This window comes from Diaphorina citri, unplaced genomic scaffold (genome assembly GCF_000475195.1).
Source record: "Diaphorina citri unplaced genomic scaffold, Diaci psyllid genome assembly version 1.1 scaffold923, whole genome shotgun sequence".
Classification (NCBI taxonomy): domain Eukaryota; kingdom Metazoa; phylum Arthropoda; class Insecta; order Hemiptera; family Psyllidae; genus Diaphorina; species Diaphorina citri.
Genome location: NW_007378354.1, coordinates 27816 through 48291, shown reverse-complemented (window position 1 = coordinate 48291; position 20476 = coordinate 27816). Strand labels below are relative to the sequence as shown.

Genomic DNA, 20476 nt, shown 5'->3' with positions numbered 1-20476 from the left:
CACTGTTCACCATGTCTGTACCTTATTTTTTTTTTATAGCATGTTCCGCAGGCATCTCCACTCCATACGAGGATCAACTAACTCCCAGGCATTTGAGGGTTACCCAGTCCCTATTTTATAGCATGTTCCGCAGGCATCTCCACTCCATACGAGGATCAACTAACTCCCAGGCATTTGAGGGTTACCCAGTCCCTATTTGGAGAAGGGGAAAGAAGCGAGAGGAAAAGGGAAAGAGAATACGAGAAGGGAAGAAAATACATGGGGAAAAAAGAAGAGAAAAAACAAGGGAAAGACAGAGGTGAAGATATTCGGAGCTCATTTATCCCTAACGATCCATTCTAACATATTTTAGGCGCAGTACCCTAAAACCCCCCAAAAGCTCAATGGGCCAAAAACTGATGAGGAAAATTCCTTTGTGTGTTTGACATCACAGACATAGAGGACTGTCGTCTAAAGAATCTAGACCAGCTGAAAAGAGTGTCATATTCGGGAGAAGTGAAAGAAATAAAATCGAGTATTAATTTTTATTATTAAAATGTTTTCCAATTTATTTTTGTCTAACTTTTTTGTCGAAAATATTTTTTTAATTTAAATGTTGTTATTTTTTGTTCCATTAATAATTATACTCGGGGGAGAACATACAACGTATAATAAACATAATATTATACACAAGTATCTGATACTATTATGCATGCTATAACACGCCTAACTACCAGGCTCGTAGGAACGAACGGGGTTTGAAGGGAGCTTTATGGCCAGATCTGCACACCCTTTCCCCGAAGGCTTGAGTATTCAATGGTTGCTCTTAGTTATTTTTTGTTCCATTAATAATTATACTCGGGGGAGAACATACAACGTATAATAAACATAATATTATAAACAAGTATCTGATACTATTATGCATGCTATAACACGCCTAACTACCAGGCTTGTAGGAACGAACGGGGTTTGAAGGGAGCTTTATGGCCAGATCTGCACACCCTTTCCCCGAAGGCTTGAGTATTCAATGGTTGCTCTTATCGAAAAATAACCAAGGAAATAATTTACCCAGAGGTTTGATAGAGGGAACTGTAGTAACGGAAGGTCTTATCGTCTCGAAATCCAAGAAAGGAGGACAGGATAGGAGAAACAAAATAGCTTAGCAAAGCCGCCACTGTTCACCATGTCTGTACCTATATTTTTTTTTTAAGCATGTTCCGCAGGCATCTCCACTCCATACGAGGATCAACTAACTCCCAGGCATTTGAGGGTTACCCAGTCCCTATTTGGAGAAGGGGAAAGAAGCGAGAGGAAAAGGGAAAGAGAATACGAGAAGGGAAGAAAATACATGGGGAAAAAAGAAGAGAAAAAACAAGGGAAAGACAGAGGTGAAGATATTCGGAGCTCATTTATCCCTAACGATCCATTCTAACATATTTTACCCTCCTATATTAGAGGAAGTTTATTGTATACCTCTAAATATGGGACATACGCTAATGAGGATCGAACATTTTGGGTAGTGAAATCCGTGTTAAATACTCGTAGATAGAAGCACCTATCAATTTTCAGTATTTATTTTGAAAGAGGATTTCATTTAATTGGGGGCTAGGGATGTAAATGAGTTGCAAATATATCGATAAATCGATATATCGGCCCCTCAAATATATCGATATATCGGGGGAAATATATCGATATATCGCCGATATATCGGAGGAAAAGGGAAAGAGAATACGAGAAGGGAAGATAATACATGGAGAAAAAAGAAGAGAAAAAACAAGGGAAAGACAGAGGTGAAGATATTCGGAGCTCATTTATCCCTAACGATCCATTCTAACATATTTTACCCTCCTATATTAGAGGAAGTTTATTTTATACCTCTAAATATGGGATATACGCTAATGAGGATCGAACATTTTGGGTAGTGAAATCCGTGCTAAATAGATAGAAGCACCTATCAATTTTGCAGTATTTATTTTGAAAGAGGATTTTATTTAATTGGGGGCGCTTTGTGATAAAAATGTTTGAAATTTAAAATATTTCGATATTTTAAATTTCATATTCATATTAATTCGATATATTAATTCTCTAGGTACTAATTTATTTTAATTATTTTGTATATTATAGTGTTTATACTCCAGTGTCATTGTAACCTCAATTATCGCCTAAAGAAATGGGTTTAGCTGACTTAGCGAGACCCCTAGCTGCCGTCTGCGCCAGAAACAACTGTAATACTGTACCTTATGTATATTTGAACAGAAACAAACCCGCGACATAGGCTTACAAGGCAGACGCGCTACCTTTCACGCTAACTTAAACTCTTATGTATATTTGAACAGAAACAAACCCGCGACATAGGCTTACAAGGCAGACGCGCTACCTTTCAAGCTAACTTAAACTAGGTGGGCGCAGACACTTCTGATCCACCTTGTTTTAGACCAGCCACTCAGGCTGACCTCTTCTCACAGACCTGGGTCTCGAGCGTCTCCCACATGTTTATGTTCTCCGTTTCCAACACGTTCTGTGAGAGGAACAAGGATAGGGTGTAATTCACCTGGAACATTTTAGTTCCATTGTTTCTTTGAAAGTAATAACACCTTAACACCCGAGGAATATAACACCTAAAATTTCCGAGATACGAGATAGATTGAAACCTCATCGCTGAGGTTAAATATTTTGATATGTTTTTTAATCTTACTCGGTGACCATTTTACTTATGCCCTTCTACCCGCTTTAAGCAATACCAGATTATGATGCCATTGATAACCGATCATTATCTCCTTTGTTCTCCCCCTCAGGTTCTGCAGAGCGCGGTGACAGTGATAGTGATGAGCAGGAACGCATACGAGGAGTAAGCAGTGAGGAAGACTTTGCCGAGGATGAGCTAAGTGGTGGGGAGCACGGCAGTACGGGACAGGGGGCACCTAGCTCCCTCTTGGGAAGCACGGGAAATGATTTGGCCCGAGATCTAGGCGGCGTTTTGGATGACCAAGACGCAAGCGATAGAAGCAAGTTTCTGGCAAGTCGACATAAACATCTCAGCCTGCCACAGAGTCGAGACAAGAACCGCTCGAGACATCATGGTGGACATGCTAGGACGTCTGGCTCACGTACCTCAGGACGATCTAATAGGTAAGAACAATAACATTTCAAATGTTTGTACCTATTGATTTTTATCACTGGATAGTGGCAGGTCCTTTGACCAGGAAGTCGCATTGAAGAACATAATTATGTACAAATGTACTAATCTTTGACCTCTACCCCAGAAAATTCGTCTCGATATGTTTGATGATCATACACTTAACTAATAGTAAATCCTTGTTCTCTCTCTCTACAGATCAGGTACAATACAAACTGCACTTGTAAACATAATGTGCTCGTCATGTTGCTATATGGAGGCTTAATATGAAATTATTGTGTTTGGCCATGCAGACTATACGGGGTCGAACACGGAACGTTTGATTAGGAAGATTTATGTACAGGGTATAAGAATTGCTTAACCTATACAAATTCTGTATAGGTATCAAGGCGCGATCACACTGAGGCAACAGCAAACGACAAAAAAGCGTGCTGCAGTGAAACATGATTCAATACAACAAGTAGCATCATGCTCCATATCAATCCAATGTAAAATCTTTGAAACATGCTGCATGTTGCCCCAGCGTAATTGAGCCTTAACAATGCAGCCGGCATTTTGCACTCCCTAGCTGCATCTGTAATATCAATATAATTAATAAGTTATGTGTATGTAACGTATGTAGGTCCTAGTTCCCCACCTAATGATCGCATTCACTAATTTCACTTCCTCTCTGATTCCACGTAATTGAGCCGTAACACTGCAGCCGGCATTTTGCACTCCCTAGCTGCATCTGTAATATCAGTATCTATACTATATAAGTTATGTGTATGTAACGTATGTAGGTCCTAGTTCCCCACCTAATGATGGCATTCACTAATTTCACTTCCTCTCTGATTCCACAGGCACAAGAAGAAAATGCAGAACCTCCTGCCTTGCAAGTCTTCGCCGCAGAATACAAAGATTTTACATTGGATTGATATGGAGCATGATGCTACTTGTTGTATTGACTGCAGCACGCTTTTTTGTCGTTTGCTGTTGCCTCAGTGTGATCGCACCTTGATACCTATACAGAATTTGTATAGGTTAAGCAATTCTTATACCCTGTACATAAATCTTCCTAATCAAACGTTCCGTGTTCGACCCCGTATAGTCTGCATGGCCAAACACAATAATTTCATATTAAGCCTCCATATAGCAACATGACGAGCACATTATGTTTACAAGTGCAGTTTGTATTGTACTAAGCGGAGGACGTGTGGATTTCAGCATTTCCCTCAGCAACGAGGATGCATCATTGATTGTTCGCACGTATTTTACTCAGTTGTCTGTGCCATAGCATGCCCATAGTGAGATATACTGTTTACTCTGTTATCTGTTATAATCTAGTTAGGTCCTACAGATCAACCAACACCACCTCCTCCTCCCAATGTGGTGGTCCCGCCAGTCTAGATCGGAGAAGAAATGGCGGTGGTAGTGTCGGTAGTGATCGAACGTGGCGCAATGCCAAACCACCGGAAGCTTATCATGAAGGTCTCCTGGTGGATGCCTTGCTACAACTTTATCCCAACATGGGACAGCCTGCCCCACCCTCGAGTCAACATCGTCCCCCCTATGTTGTTCCTGTGCCTGCAAGCCGGTCCTGTGCCCCCTACCAAAGCGTACCTGTGATATCTACCGCGTATCCATCGCAGCGACATCCTCAAGACTCCTCCAATGGGGGATGTCAAACACATAAAGGAATTTTCCTCATCAGTTTTTGGCCCATTGAGCTTTTGGGGGGTTTTAGGGTACTGCCCCTACAGCCGCCTACTGCTATGTTTATGCTCAAACAATTGAGGGCCGAATTCCACGCCTCGACTAAAAAAGTGGGCGAATAGAAAACTGATATGATCGCCTACTGCTATGTTTATGCTCAAACAATTGAGGGCCGAATTCCACGCCTCGACTAAAAAAGTGGGCGAATAGAAAACTGATATGATTCCTTTTTTTTCTACAAATATGTATGCTGAAAATCAGCTGTAGAATATTTCAAGTTGCTGACAAAATTTCCAACCGTGTATAGTCGCCTTGTCTACAAATATGTATGCTGAAAATCAGCTGTAGAATATTTCAAGTTGCTGACAAAATTTCCAACCGTGTATAGTCGCCTTGATTCTATACTAGTCTATACAATTCTTTCGGAACAGCCAATCAGAGTCGAGGAAAAAATTCTACGCAGTCAACTTTTGCTTTCTACGCATTTGGAATCGTCTAGCAAGTTCAGTTCTCGGTAATCGGCCGATCGGGTCAGTCGAAGTTTCTTTAATTATTTATTTTTTTTTCTTTCTTTTTTATCAACTTTAGTCATTGGATTGCCGTTATGAAACCAAGAGAAGGAATGGTAAGTTAATGTGTATTGATAGTTTGACGGAGGACGTGTGGATTTCAGCATTTCCCTCAGCAGCGAGGATGCATCATTGATTGTTCACACGTATTTTACTCAGTTGTCTTTTGTATTGTACTAGACGGAGGACGTGTGGATTTCAGCATTTTCCTCAGCAGCGAGGATGCATCATTGATTGTTCACACGTATTTTACTCAGTTGTCTGTGCCATAGCATGCCCATACTGAGATATACTGTTTACTCTGTTATCTGTTATAATCTAGTTAGGTCATGTCTTGATCAATATTGCATAAACTTCCATTTTGCACAATAATTTACTCTGTTATCTGTTATAATCTAGTTAGGTCATGTCTTGATCAATATTGCATAAACTTCCATTTTGCACAATAATTTTCTGTTTAATGCCAAATCTTGTTTGAACAACCAAGAAGTATTTTGTGTGAGAACAAAGACTGAGGACCTGTGCGAGTATGTAGGTATATCTAAAGTGATACCTGAGGATTGTGGATTAATCAAATTTCCATACTAAGTACGAGATCTGTTTTCCTCTAGTACTGAAGTAGGCGAGAATAAATATGTATGTCAATAGATCATGTTCTAAAGGAATTTACTTCAATGCCAGCAGATTAACTCAAATTGAAGAGCTAACTCCGAAATCCAATTTCACGGGAACGGAAAGTTATTTCACGCGAGCGGATGGTATTTCAAAAATCTGAACAAGTAGGTATTTCGATAATCTGTATCCCATATTTTCGGTTCTACTTGCATCCACGCCATATTAAATAGGGGATTATTTTAAATTTCAGTTCCACATAACTCCGAAATCCAATTTCACGGGAACGGAAAGTTATTTCACGCGAGCGGATGGTATTTCAAAAATCTGAACAAGTATTTCGATAATCTGTATCCCATATTTTCGGTTCTACTTGCATCCACGCCATATTAAATAGGGGATTATTTTAAATTTCAGTTCCACCCTGCCATCATCAAATCTCTACCCCTTCTTTTCCTTCATTTTCTCTTCTTCCTCTTTATTTGTCTCTTCTCTCTCCTTCTACCACACAATCCTTCTCTTTCCTATCCATCTATCACACTTCCCTTGGTTCCCTTCTTTCTCCTCTCTCTCACAAGACCATACTTCTCTTTCCTATCACCCCATTTCTCCCTTCTCATTCTCTTTGCCTAGTCTCTCTTTCCATTTTCGCCGTAGAATTCAGCGTTGGTGTGTTGAGTGTGGGTTGTTCACTTCCTCCTCTTTATTTGTCTCTTCTCTATCCTTCTACCACACAATCCTTCTCTTTCCTATCCATCTATCACACTTCCCTTGGTTCCCTTTTTTCTCCTCTCTCTCACAACACCACACTTCTCTTTCCTATCACCCCATTTCTCCCTTCTCATTCTCTTCGCCTAGTCTCTCTTTCCATTTTCGCCGTAGAATTCAGCCTAGGTGTGTTGAGTGTGGGTTGTTCAGGTGTTATTGAATAAAGGTAGGAGGGGAGGTCGCGAGGAAACAAATGAACAAATAAAGCAACTGTTCTTTTCCTTCATTTCCTCTTCCTCCTCTTTATTTGTCTCTTCTATATCCTTCTACAGCACAATCCTTCTCTTTCCTATCCATCTATCACACTTCCCTTGGTTCCCTTCTTTCTCCTCTCTCACAACACCATACTTCTCTTTCTCTCACCTCATTTCTCCCTTCTCATTCTCTTCGCCTAGTCTCTCTTTCCATTTTCGCCGTAGAATTCAGCCTTGGTGTGTTGAGTGTGGGTTGTTCAGGTGTTATTGAATAAAGGTAGGAGGGGAGGTCGCGAGGAAACAAATGAACAAATAAAGCAACTGCAGACCGTGTAAACAAGCCTACGCTGTGTATAGGCATGTGAAATATGTAGAATAAGAAGAGGGGGAGAAAGATTTTAACAGAAGAACCCAAAAGATAGAAAAAAAGTAAAAATGGCATCTCCACTATTCTAATAGTGGATGTGACATTTTCATCACAATAAGGTAACACTATAAGCAAATATTTACCTGATCAGGGAGGTAGGAGTGAGAGAAAGGAGAGGGGGATGAGAGGAGAGAATTTATATGTAGAATAAGAAGAGAGGGAGAAAGATTTTAACAGAAGAACCCAAGAGATAGAAACAATGGCCTCTCCACTATTCTAATAGTGGATGTGACATTTTCACCACAATAAGGTAACACTATAAGCAAAGATTTACCTGATCAGGGAGGTAGGAGTGAGAGAAAGGAGAGGGGGATGAGAGGAGAGAATTTCATAAAATGCACGACTAAGAGTTTTTTTTTACTATGAAATCTAAAATGTTTCACCAGTCTTCCTAATTCCTACTTAACATTTTTCTACTTTCTACACTCATCCAGTTCACTACCTCACTCCGTGTTGAGGATTTAGTTAAATATAGACGGATACTTGGTAAAATATCTCTCCACTCAGGTAGAAGTAATCCTAGAGCGGGGGCTTCTCCCATATGTAGGTAGCTTAATAAATAGACTTAAATCCCCGTGAATATTCCGAGATTTTCAAATCCATGTCAAGAGTAAATCATGTGTACGTTTTTAATTAGGCGAAATCTCACAGCTCATGACTTTGTATATATATATGCAGTAGATTTTTCATTTATCTAGGGACCTGGAAGCATGTTCAGGTAGGCAACCTTTGGAATGGAAAGAGTTGGTTTATAACCAGGCCAGATAATTAACGAGGCATTTTATACACCCTTGACTTGAGGTGTGAGCTCAAGGGCCCTCTAAAGTGCATTTCCTTTTATAAACAAATTTAGTCTTGCTATTTTGAAATTTACAGTTTCTCTACCCTGATTCCTGGCAGAATGAAAAGTCAAATACCTACTAATGACATCTGAGTCTTTTCCTGCTAGCAAGGAGCCAGGAGTTCAAATTAGGTCAGATATTCACCTTGAAATTTCATATATTTGAGCTGAGGTGTTGCGTACACCTCGTGTCTAAATACCGTAAGAGATTACATTCTACAAGACGTTAGAAGACTCATGATAAGTCTTCTGGTCTTCCCCTAACATGAAGGTACTTACTTGCATAGAAGCCAGAATGAAAAGTCAAATACCTACTAATGACATCTTTTCCTACTAGCAAGGAGCCAGGAGTTCAAAATACATAGGTCAGATATTCACCTTAAAATTTCGATTATTTGAGCTGAGGTGTTGCGTACACCTCGTGTCTAAATACCTTGAGAGATTACATTCTACAAGACGTTAGAAGACTCATGATAAGTCCTCTGGTCTTCCCCTAACATGAAGGTACTTACTTGCATAGAAGAGCGGCAGCCACAAGAATAAATGTCAGGAGGAGTAGGGAGAAGAGCTTTCCTACTAGCAAGGAGCCAGGAGTTCAAATTAGGTCAGATATTCACCTTAAAATTTCGTTTATTTGAGCTGAGGTGTTGCGTACACCTCGTGTCTAAATACCTTAAGAGATTACATTCTACAAGACGTTAGAAGACTCATGATAAGTCTTCTGGTCTTCCCCTAACATGAAGGTACTTACTTGCATAGAAGATACCTACATTCTACAAGACGTTAGAAGACTCATGATAAGTCTTCTGGTCTTCCCCTAACATGAAGGTACATACTTACTTGCATAGAAGAGCGGCAGCCACAAGAATAAATGTCAGGAGGAGTAGGGAGAAGAGCCCTACTATGGCCAAAGATGGTAAGGCAGGCAATATTGAAGGCTCAGGATCTATCACCTGAAAACAGACAAGACAAAACACGATGCGTTAGAAATGAGAGATTTTCGAGCAGGGGATATTTCTTTCAAAGCGACAAACTTAGCTTGTAAAAAAGATTAAACAATACACCAGAACCTTTCTGGTTTATTTAACCAATTAAATTTGGTGAAGAAAAAGCGTGTAGCGTCCATAAATAGATGGGAGGAATTCCCGGTACCATTAGTGTACGGTTCTTTCAATGAAGGTAAATTGTTGACATCTTGACATTCTCAATGTTATTATACTATCTATTGTTCCCAGATTTGCAGGTTTTATACAGATCCATACCCATTTTTCCCAGAGCTCTCCGCTATTTTACGTCTGACTTTTCTTTCTGAAGAACCCGTCCATTTTTGGCTCTTTTCATCGATCATTATTTTCTGCTTCATCACCTTATTGTTAATCTCCCATGTATATCTTTCTTACATTAGTGACCACAGCTTCTTGTGAGCAACAAACTTAGTAAATTGTTGACATCTTGACATTCTCAATGTTATTAGTTATTATACTATCTATTGTCCACGGATATCAAACTAATTAGTCATACAATACGGGACCCAACAAACGAGACTCATAATGAACCAAACAAAATAACTGGAATCCAACACAAACTAAAAAGTAAACAAAGATTGTAAACCTACTAAAGAGAGGACAAAGAGGAATTAGTCACATCAATAAAGGAAACAAAGGAGATATTTTATATTAGAGCTATAAATTAATGGGGAAAGGATGAGAAGGATATGCAAAATAAAGAAAATTAAACACCTTCCTTTTCTTCGAAATTTCAACAAGAATTCACACTTCACACGGGATAACTAAGGAAATATTCCAAACAAAGTACAGGGTCTGCGAAAAGATATGAAAGTTTGAAAAATTAGTTTGAGAAGAAAGCTCATTGAATGACCAACATCCGTTAGTTTAAGTTTTGCTATTTGTTCCTCATGGGTTTGTTAAACCTCCCAATAACTTGTTGATGACACGTTCCCGGTAACCTGGTTTCACCGGATTTGAAAATCGTTTTAACCCTGTAACGCAAACACAAACGAGGTATAAATTATCTCCTGGCTTGACACATGTTCAAAGTTGGTCTCGAGCTGTTGGAAGCACAAACGAGGTATAAATTATCTCCTGGCTTGACACATGTTCAAAGTTGGTCTCGAGCTGTTGGAAGAATAACTAAGGAAATATTCCAAACAAAGAACAGGGTCTGCGAAAAGATATGAAAGTTTGAAAAATTAGTTTGAGAAGAAAGCTCAGTGAATGACTGACATCCGTTAGTTTGAGTTTTGTTATTTGTTCCTCATGGGTTTGTTAAATCTCCCAATAGCTTTTTTGGTCACACGTTCCCAATAACCTGGTTTCGCCGGATTTGAAAATAGATAACTAAGGAAATATTCCAAACAAAGTACAGGGTCTGCGAGAAGATAGGAAAGTTTGAAAAATTAGTTTGAGAAGAGAGCTCATTGAATGACCAACATCCGTTAGTTTAAGTTTTGCTATTTGTTCCTCATGGGTTTGTTAAATCTCCCAATAGCTTTTTTGGTCACACGTTCCCAATAACCTGGTTTCGCCGGATTTGAAAATAGGAATTCACACGGAATAACTAAGGAAATATTCCAAACAAAGTACAGGGTCTGCGAGAAGATAGGAAAGTTTGAAAAATTAGTTTGGGAAGAAAGCTCATTGAATGACCAACATCCGTTAGTTTAAGTTTTGCTATTTGTTCCTCATGGGTTTGTTAAATCTCCCGATAGCTTTTTTGGTCACACGTTCCCAATAACCTGGTTTCGCCGGATTTGAAAATAGTTTTAACCCTGTAACGCAAAACATCTCCAAACACAAACGAGGTATAAATTATCTCCTGGCTTGACACATGTTCAAAGTTGGTCTCGAGCTGTTGGAAGATAAAAGAGAAATGAGCAAAAGTGTGTTGACTTGTTGACACTGCGAGTTTCAACAAATAAATTACAAATAATATCTACGCTCTCACTAGACATTGGATTGGATGGGAGGATTCAGGTCTCCTCCAAAGGTGATTTCCAGCACTCTCACTTGTGACATTCTACGCTCTCACTAGACATTGGATTGGATGGGAGGATTCAGGTCTCCTCCAAAGGTGATTTCCAGCACTCTCACTTGTGACATCAATAATGTTCAAACATTAACCCCACTTCTTGTTAGTTTTTTTTCAAAGATTAGTAATGTTAAAAAATATCATCTCAGTGTGAGTAATATGGGTGATTGCCAAAACGTTTCAAAAAGTAATAATTGAGAGATCCATTTTCTTCTAAATTGTTAAATAGGTGTCATAATCATCAACAACTCACGGAAAATTTTCAAAAGCTCGCAAACAGCTAGATAATAAGGAGATCTGTACCTACTAATGATGTGAGATAGGTACCTACTCTAATTAGGTTGTTTTTGCTACTGCAAAATTTTGTACGTATCAATGAAATCATTGTTGAGAATATTTTGTACATGAATATCTCATGTATTTATCAGTAAACAATTAACTTTCTTTGTTCTTATGAAGAATGAGAAAATTATTAGAAGAACAAAGACTATAAATATTTCAGATTTAATTTTAATTGTTAAGTTGTCTACGTCTACCTAGATTTTTTAAAAATAATAATGATATTTGTTTAATCCCTATCTCTAGATAACTCGTTCATGTTTTGTGACCTGTAAAATATATGCCCTTCATTTGTAATGTACTGTAAAATTCCATGTATTTATACTATTATGTAATTGTAAAATCAATTGTAACATACAATTTTGCAAAGAATCTATGCTAGTCCAAACGAAAAAAAAATTGAGAATTTTTTCTACAAAATAATAAAAAAAAAATCTAGGAATATTTCAAATTGTACTTTTAAACGTCTTTGTCGTTCTTTCTATTTTTTGCACCCCTTTTCTGTTTATCTAAAATCTAGGAATATTTCAAATTGTACTTTTAAACGTCTTTGTCGTTCTTTCTATTTTTTGCACCCCTTTTCTGTTTATCTATCTAGGAATATTTCAAATTGTACTTTTAAACGTCTTTGTCGTTCTTTCTATTTTTTGCACCCCTTTTCTGTTTATCTATGTCATGCCATCTTTATTTTTACTGCTGTCCAACTAAATTGTTCTTCCATTTCCTACAGTCCATACCTACATACATACCTTGTACGAAAAAAGCTAACAATAAATCATTAATCATTTATGTAAGTAGGTATACTTACCTATAACCTATATGCCTTGATGTGAACTTTAGTCAAAACGCTCCGAGAACAGATTTGATATTCTCGTTACATCTGTAGATTTCATACACATGCAAAGCATAATTCTCTTTTCAATATAAAAAAAGCTCTTTTTCAATTCAAGAAACCTAATAAGATACACAAACATTTTATTTTTTATCCAATAACAATAATACCTCCCCTATTTTTCCTTTTCTCCTCCCTTGGTATTCCCCAAGGTCACCTAACACAGGACAAAAGAGCACGTGAGAAGCCTTTGAGAATAACATGACACGTGCTTTCCTAGCTCTTTCCCTGCCATGGCACAACTATAGTTGTGCTTGTGTGGTTTCCTGGCAGGCCATGGCACAACTATAGTTGTGCCAGTACTGTTTAGCTCTTTTCCAATTCAAGAAACCTAATAAGATACACAAACATTTTATTTTTTATCCAATAACAACAATAATACCTCCCCTATTTTTCCTTTTCTCATCCCTTGGTATTCCCCAAGGTCACCTAACACAGGACAAAAGAGCACGTGAGAAGCCTTTGAGAATAACATGACACGTGCTTTCCTAGAGTCCTGTTTATCAGGACAATTTATTTATCTTGCTTTTACGTACAAGTACTTTTCACAAAAATAATCATTTGTATGAGAATAAGACCACAGTGGGCAATAAAATGAATAGGTAACTCAAGTTAATAGGTATTTAACTATAGGCAGATAGGCACTATTACTAATTTATTACTTTTAGCAATAAAATGAATAGGTACCTAACTCAAGTTAATAGGTATTTAACTATAGGCAGATAGGCACTATTACTAATTTATTACTTTTATTTTTGGTGAGTGTCCTATAAAATTGAGAATAAGAATATGAGATAGGAATAGAAAGCATAAGAGAAGAAAATAACAAAGAGGCTCTTGTCAAATTCGCGATCTCCAGTTTTTTTCAGGAAACATATAACATACCTACATCATAAAACAAATAAAATGGGTAAGATACAAATGAATTTCATTTATTTTAGGCACGATTATTATTCTTGTTATTGTGAGATACTTTTTTCGTACATTCCTTTCCTTCTGTACCTCTTGGAGTGTCTTCTCTCTTGAATTTCCCTTTTTTCTTATCTCGAGTTCCCTTCCCATGCATCTCCTTTTCTTCCCTAATAAATTTAAGTTTACTTTCCCTTGTTATCTCTTCTGAGATGATATTCTCTTCTTCATTCCCATTTTGCCATTCTTGAAATATTCTTCCATCTTATTCGTCTCTGTTTCTTCTTCAAGTCCTTTTCCCTGTTTTTCTCCTCGTCGCTTATTTCTCGCCTGTACTTTTTTAATCTCTCTCCCTCTCCCTCGTTCACTCTCCCAATACTCTCCCATCTTATTGCTCATCTTAATATCTATCATACCTTCGTTCTCATTCCGATATCCCCTTCTTCCTCTTGCTCCCTCTGTATCCTATCCACGTGTTATTTATTTTCTTCTTCACATTTAAATTAAAAAAATATTTTCGACAAAAAAGTTAGACAAAAATAAATTGGAAAACATTTTAATAATAAAAATTAATACTCGATTTTATTTCTTTCATTCTCTTCTTCATTCCCATTTCGCCATTCTTGAAATATTCTTCCATCTTATTCGTCTCTGTTTCTTCTTCAAGTCCCTTTCCCTGTTTTTCTCCTCGTCGCTTATTTCTCGCCTGTACTTTTTTAATCTCTCTCCCTCTCCCTCGTTCACTCTCCCAATACTCTCCCATCTTATTGCTCATCTTAATATCTATCATACCTTCGTTCTCATTCCGATATCCCCTTCTTCCTCTTGCTCCCTCTGTATCCTATCCACGTGTTATTTATTTTCTTCTTCACATTTAAATTAAAAAAATATTTTCGACAAAAAAGTTAGACAAAAATAAATTGGAAAACATTTTAATAATAAAAATTAATACTCGATTTTATTTCTTTCGTCAGGGACAGCACCATCAATTCTAGAGAGATCATGGCCGGGGCTGCCCCAGGCAGGAATCTAACCCGCGGCCTAGCGCTTACAAGGCAGACTCGCGACCCTTCAAGCTAACTAGGCTGGCAACAGTGGCAACCCTCGGACATTTATTCCGTCACCTATGTAGTTGAACTATCTTGTACTGATACAAAAAGGTTTCTATTATTACTTTTACTTTTCTTATCCTATAGGAAGGAAAGTAATGTAATCGGGTCAAATTTTCGATGGTCAGTTTTTAGTGCCAAAACACGTTTTGAACTTACAAGGCAGACTCGCGACCCTTCAAGCTAACTAGGCTGGCAACAGTGGCAACCCTCGGACATTAATTCCGTCACCTATGTAGTTGAACTATCTTGTACTTATACAAAAAGGTTTCTATTATTATTTTTACTTTTCTTATCCTATAGGAAGGAAAGTAATGTAATCGGGTCAAATTTTCGATGGTCAGTTTTTAGTGCCAAAACACGTTTTGGCTTACAAGGCAGACTCGCGACTCTCCAAGCTAACTAGGCTGGCAACCCTCGGACATTAATTCCGTCATCTATGTAGTTGGACTATCTTGTACTTATACATAAAGGTTTTTATTATTATTTTTACTTTTCTTATCCTATAGGAAGGAAAGTAATGTAATCGGATCAAATTTTCGATGGTCAGTTTTTAGTGCCAAAACACGTTTTGAGGTCCCCAGAGCCTAAATCAAAAGTTTCAGCCATTGGTCCGTGTGTCTGTCCTTCTGTTTCTGTCTGTCTGTCCGTCTGTCTGCAAACAAAATATCTCGAGAACGGTAAGAGCTAGAGAACTGAAATTTGGTATACAGATCTCAAATATGACAATGATGCGACACGAAACTTTTGGTTAAGATCGGAGCAACGGTTGGCGGCATTTTACCGCTTTTTGGTGTAATTTAGCAATATCTTGGGAACGGTATGAGCTAGAGACTTGACTGTCTGTCTGCAAACAAAATATCTCGAGAACGGTAAGAGCTAGAGAATTGAAATTTGGTATACAGATCTCAATTATGACAAGGATGCGACACGAAACTTTTGTTTAAGATCGGAGCAACGGTTGGCGGCATTTTACCGCTTTTTGGTGTAATTTAGCAATATCTTGGGAACGGTATGAGCTAGAGACTTGAAATTTAGTATGTAGTTCACAAATGTGACAAGGATGCAACACAAACGTTTGGTTGAGGTAGCGGTGACAAGCTACTTCTCTCTTCGATTTCGGGACGATAAGACCATAGCAGTTACAGTTCCCTCTGTCAAACCTCTAAAAAAAAAAAAAAATTTTTTTTTTTTCTTTCTTTCTTTTTTATCAACTTTAGTCATTGGATTGCCGTTATGAAACCAAGAGAAGGAATGGTAAGTTAATGTGTATTGATAGTTTGAACCTTTCCCCCAAGAGAGACTTTGAAGTTGTTGGGTTTACTGGCAAGATAGAGAGACACGTTCTCGTAATTCCTCTCGAATGACGTTAATCGCAATTTTTTTGGTTGAGTCGCAGAAAGTTGTCAGGGGAAAGTCCTACCTTCTTCACAAATATGTCGACAGCTTCGTCAAATTCTTTGGAATGGTTATAGTTAGCTCTCCTGGTCAGAATATATCCGACTTCTGAAAATACAAAGATGAAAGAGCTGTAAAGAAACTTATTTGTCAATAAAGTGGTAAACCGTTGAAATAAGACCTGTTATTTGATAGTTTGAACCTTTCCCCCAAGAGAGACTTTGAAGTTGTTGGGTTTACTGGCAAGATAGAGAGACACGTTCTCGTAATTCCTCTCGAATGACGTTAATCGCAATTTTTTTGGTTGAGTCGCAGAAAGTTGTCAGGGGAAAGTCCTACGTTCTTCACAAATTTGTCGACAGCTTCGTCAAATTCTTTGGAATGGTTATAGTTAGCTCTCCTGGTCAGAATATAACCGACTTCTGAAAATACAAAGATGAAAGAGCTGTAAAGAAACTTATTTGTCAATAAAGTGGTAAACCGTTGAAATAAGACCTGTTATTTTATGTGGGTACATAGGTCTGGCTGGGGGATTTTAAACAGAGAGTAAACCAGCTTAGTCTGGCTGGGGGATTCTAAACAGGGAGGATACCAGTCTTTGACGGTGATATGTAGGTACTTACGAAAGTAAAGGATATCCTTGTAAGTCATACAGGAATAAGCGATAGCATAATCCTTGTAATCTGTACTTAATATCCACAGTGGACCTTGCTTTACTCCAATCACTGAAACAACACAAGTATGGACACACCAATAAAATTAATTAACATATATGTACATATTTTGTCTCCTAGTTTTCTTATTACTTTGCTTGATTTCATAATTACCTTGATAATCAATCAAGCATGATTACCATGCTATATGTACATATTTTGTCTCCTAGTTTTCTTATTACTTTGCTTGATTTCATAATTACCTTGATAATCAATCAAGCATGATTACCATGCTTGATTCTCAAGCTCTGCTTATACGGATGGGTCCACCATTTATAAAAAAATGTATGTTCTGAGAGTTTTGTCGATCAAAAAATAAATGGAAACTTGAAAAATTAAAAATTAAATTAAATTAAAGGCAATATATGTATGTTCTGAGAGTTTTGTCGATCAAAAAATAAATGGAAACTTGAAAAATTAAAAATTAAATTAAATTAAAGGCAATATACCTATTATGTCTTTTTTTATTATTCCCTTCCCCAAGTACCCCCAATAATTTTATCACCGTCTTCACACTCTTAAAGCTATTAAGCCTCTGTAGTCTACACACTGCATCATTTCTTAATTTAACTTACGGGGTAGATCAAGGGCGACTTGCAACCTTCCAAACGGTTCTTGAATGGCAAGCCCTTTGATGTCGTAATTATATTTATACCTGTAAGAAGATAAGAGCAATATTGGACCAAAAGTCAATTAAGGTTCGTTCTCGGAACGGATTGCTTTCTCCTATTCTGGCTTCCTTCTCTATTCGCTTTGGGAACGGTAAGACTTCAGCAGTTAGGTCTACAGTTTCCTTTATCAAACCTTTTTAAAAATGAAAAGAGGAAGAAGAAGAAGAAGAAGAAGAAGAAAGACAACATGTAGGTAATTTTCCGAGAAAAACTTATTTCAAAACGACCATAACCCAAGAGTGATTAGCCTTACCCTTTCTCATTTTTTTTAAAATTTATTTATTTATTAATTATTTTTTTTAACTTACCCTAAATCAATGGTGAACGTGTTTGTTATGTTGTAAAGCGGTTGTGTTTTATTCATGACAATTGAGATAAGAGCAATATTGGACCAAAAGTCAATTAAGGTTCGTTCTCGGAACGGATTGCTTTCTCCTATTCTGGCTTCCTTCTCTATTCGAGACAACATGTAGGTAAGTTTCCGAGAAAAACTTATTTCAAAACGACCATAACCCAAGAGTAGACAACATGTAGGTAAGTTTCCGAGAAAAACTTATTTCAAAACGACCATAACCCAAGAGTGATTAGCCTTACCCTTTCTCATTTTTTTTTTAATTTATTTATTTATTAATTATTTTTTTTAACTTACCCTAAGTCAATGGTGAACGTGTTTGTTATGTTGTAAAGCGGTTGTGTTTTATTCATGAAAATTGTTATGTTTGTCCTCGGACATGTTCCAATTGTCAATTGAACAGGAAGATTGGTCATGTACTTATGAAAATACCATTTGCCGGCACCCTGAAATAAAAGATGAGGAGGTTAGGTATTTATTTATTTATTTTATATAGGTGTGATAGAGTAAGGACCGTCCCGAAATCGAAGAGAGAAGGAAATCAGGATAGGAGAAAACCAATTTTATATAGGTGTGATAGAGTAAGGACCGTCCCGAAATCGAAGAGAGAAGGAAATCAGGATAGGAGAAAACCAGCCGTTCCGAGAACGAACATTATCCGTTCAGAATAAAATCCGGAACAGGCGGGAATCAAAGCCGCGACCTAGCGCTTACAAGGGAGACGCTCGTTAGTTAAAGTTCTTAAACTGTGGGTGTGGCGAAGTGTGACGTGTTTTGGAGCGAGGTACTGAATTTCCTCTTTTCCTTTTGGTGGATCTTTTACTGATTTCGGACCAGACTCCAGTTCTGATTCAAACTCAGAATTCAATGACAAAATTTATGGATACATATCTGAGAATAAACTACAGTACCTAGGTACACCTTTTCTGTACCAAATACATATACATTTGTACTCAAGAATTCAATGACAAAATTTATGGATACATATCTGAGAATAAACTACAGTACCTAGGTACACCTTTTCTGTACCAAATACATAAGACCTTGTTTAGACTGTGGGAGTAAAGGGACTTTTCAGTCTCATTCTAGCAGTATAAACAGGGTATACCTACGTATTCTATTCTCTTCTAGTGAAAAAGAGGGAAAAACCTAGGTAGGTATTACTTACAAAGCTTGTGGAATAACATTTCTTACCTTATAGAAGTCAAAGTCGGTTAAGTAGATCTTATCAGGACATTTTCCGGGGCCCACCAAAGCTTGTGGAATAACATTTCTTACCTTATAGAAGTCAAAGTCGGTTAAGTAGATCTTATCAGGACATTTTCCGGGGCCCACCTTCAAGCCCAACACATCACTCTGATGATTGAAAGCCCATATCAATAATGACACAAAAATACATAAGACCTTGTTTAGACTGTGGGAGTAAAGGGACTTTTCAGTCTCATTCTAGCAGTATAAACAGGGTATACCTACGTATTCTATTCTCTTCTAGTGAAAAAGAGGAAAAAACCTAGGTAGGTATTACAAAGCTTGTGGAATAACATTTCTTACCTTATAGAAGTCAAAGTCGGTTAAGTAAATCTTATCAGGACATTTTCCGGGGCCCACCTTCAAGCCCAACACATCACTCTGATGATTGAAAGCCCATATCAATAATGACACAAAAACTATGAAACTTCGACCTTTGGCTTCCATTGCACTAACTCTAGGATGCTCAATTTAGGTAGGTACTAGTGTGATCTTAGGATACTAGTCAGTATATGTACCTTTTCCGAAAGCAACACTGTTGGACGTTAGGTATAAGTTTAATATAGGGAGTGTGCGGAGTAATTGAACTGGAACATCCATTACTCAATTTTGAGTCCGTCCTTCCTTTATTAAATTACAATAGTAATAATAAAAGGTATAAGGACGGACTATTGTATTCGCTTCGGTGTCTGTCTGTCTGTCCCCATAGAAGGACTTATCCAAACCTGGTCGACCTATATATCAAATTCAAGGTCTTTTTACCAGGAACACGAAAGTGGTGATGCAAATTTTGTCCAGAAAACCATAAAGCCAAAAAGTAAAAAAAAAATGGTTTTTGGTGGATTTTTTTCACACAAATGAGCTCTGATCTTGAAATTTGTCGCGACGACCTATAGACTCAAAACAAATGGTTTTTGGTGGATTTTTTTCACACAAATGAGCTCTGATCTTGAAATTTGTCGCGACGACCTATAAACTCAAAACAAGAAAGTTTTAGATAACACCTCAGTCGATAATGTATGACCGGTTTTAGCGTCTCCTGTGTTAAGCTACGCCGATAAAGGCCAATAAATGGATGGGTGACTTGAACATTATATTGGGAATAAAGGGCTTTCTACTCTCATCTAGTTCACTACCTCACTCCGTGTTGAGGATTTAGTTAAATATAGAAGGATACTTGGTAAAATATCTCTCAACTCAGGTAGAAGTAATCCTAGAGCGGGGGCTTCTCCCATATGTAGCTTAATAAATAGACTTAAATCCCCGTGAATATTCCGAGATTTTCAAATCCATGTCAAGAGTAAATCATGTGTACGTTTTTAATTAGGCGAAATCTCACAGCTCATGACTTTGTATATGCAGTAGATTTTTCATTTATCTAGGGACCTCGAAGCATGTTCAGGTAGGCAACCTTTGGAATGGAAAGAGTTGGTTTATAACCAGGCCAGATAATTAACGAGGCATTTTATACACCCTTGACTTGAGGTGTGAGCTCAAGGGCCCTCTAAAGTGCATTTCCTTTTATAAACAAATTTAGTCTTGCTATTTTGAAATTTACAGTTTCTCTACCCTGATT

At 37.6% G+C, this 20476-nt stretch overlaps 2 protein-coding genes across 4 annotated transcripts; one reads left to right on the top strand and one right to left on the bottom strand.

The window, feature by feature from the left end:
- Positions 1-2468: 2468 nt before the first annotated feature.
- Positions 2469-4936, top strand: LOC108252863. Its single transcript, XM_026826386.1, has 3 exons — positions 2469-2499; positions 2715-3108; positions 4455-4936. The coding sequence occupies exons 1-3, from the start codon at positions 2469-2471 to the stop codon at positions 4930-4932; spliced, it is 903 nt and encodes a 300-aa protein (XP_026682187.1). The 3' UTR covers positions 4933-4936.
- Positions 4937-5373: 437 nt separating this feature from the next.
- Positions 5374-19594, bottom strand: LOC103513091 (apolipoprotein D-like). 3 transcript variants are annotated; one of them, XR_003392556.1, is made up of 6 exons: positions 19204-19594; positions 17950-18098; positions 17205-17284; positions 16540-16641; positions 16105-16338; positions 5374-5450 (listed from the first exon to the last, which is right to left on the bottom strand). XR_003392556.1 is itself a non-coding variant. In XM_008477898.2 (5 exons), exons 1-5 carry the CDS (start codon positions 19345-19347, stop codon positions 15888-15890), a joined length of 612 nt encoding a protein of 203 aa, XP_008476120.1. In that variant the 5' UTR covers positions 19348-19592; the 3' UTR covers positions 15698-15887. The 3 variants fall into 3 exon arrangements, 1 of the variants encoding a protein (XP_008476120.1); XR_541582.2 differs by lacking the exon at positions 5374-5450 and adding an exon at positions 15701-15804 and having other exon boundaries at positions 16119-16338; XM_008477898.2 differs by lacking the exons at positions 5374-5450; positions 16105-16338 and adding an exon at positions 15698-16024 and having other exon boundaries at positions 19204-19592.
- Between the last annotated feature and the right edge of the window lie 882 nt (positions 19595-20476).

Excerpts from the sequence above, each read along its gene's own strand:
- LOC108252863 (XM_026826386.1), top strand. The coding sequence starts at position 2,469 with ATGTTTATGTTCTCCGTTTCCAACACGTTCT. Across the intron at positions 2,500-2,714 it reads CTCCGTTTCCAACACGTTCT|CAATACCAGATTATGATGCC; the intron begins GTGAGAGGAACA and ends ACCCGCTTTAAG. Across the intron at positions 3,109-4,454 it reads ACCTCAGGACGATCTAATAG|ATCAACCAACACCACCTCCT; the intron begins GTAAGAACAATA and ends TAGGTCCTACAG.
- LOC103513091 (XM_008477898.2), bottom strand. The coding sequence starts at position 19,347 with ATGGAAGCCAAAGGTCGAAGTTTCATAGTTTTTGTGTCATTATTGATA. Across the intron at positions 16,642-17,204 it reads AGTCGCCCTTGATCTACCCC|TGATTGGAGTAAAGCAAGGT; the intron begins GTAAGTTAAATT and ends GTGTTGTTTCAG. Across the intron at positions 16,025-16,539 it reads CAAGGATATCCTTTACTTTC|AAGTCGGATATATTCTGACC; the intron begins GTAAGTACCTAC and ends TTGTATTTTCAG.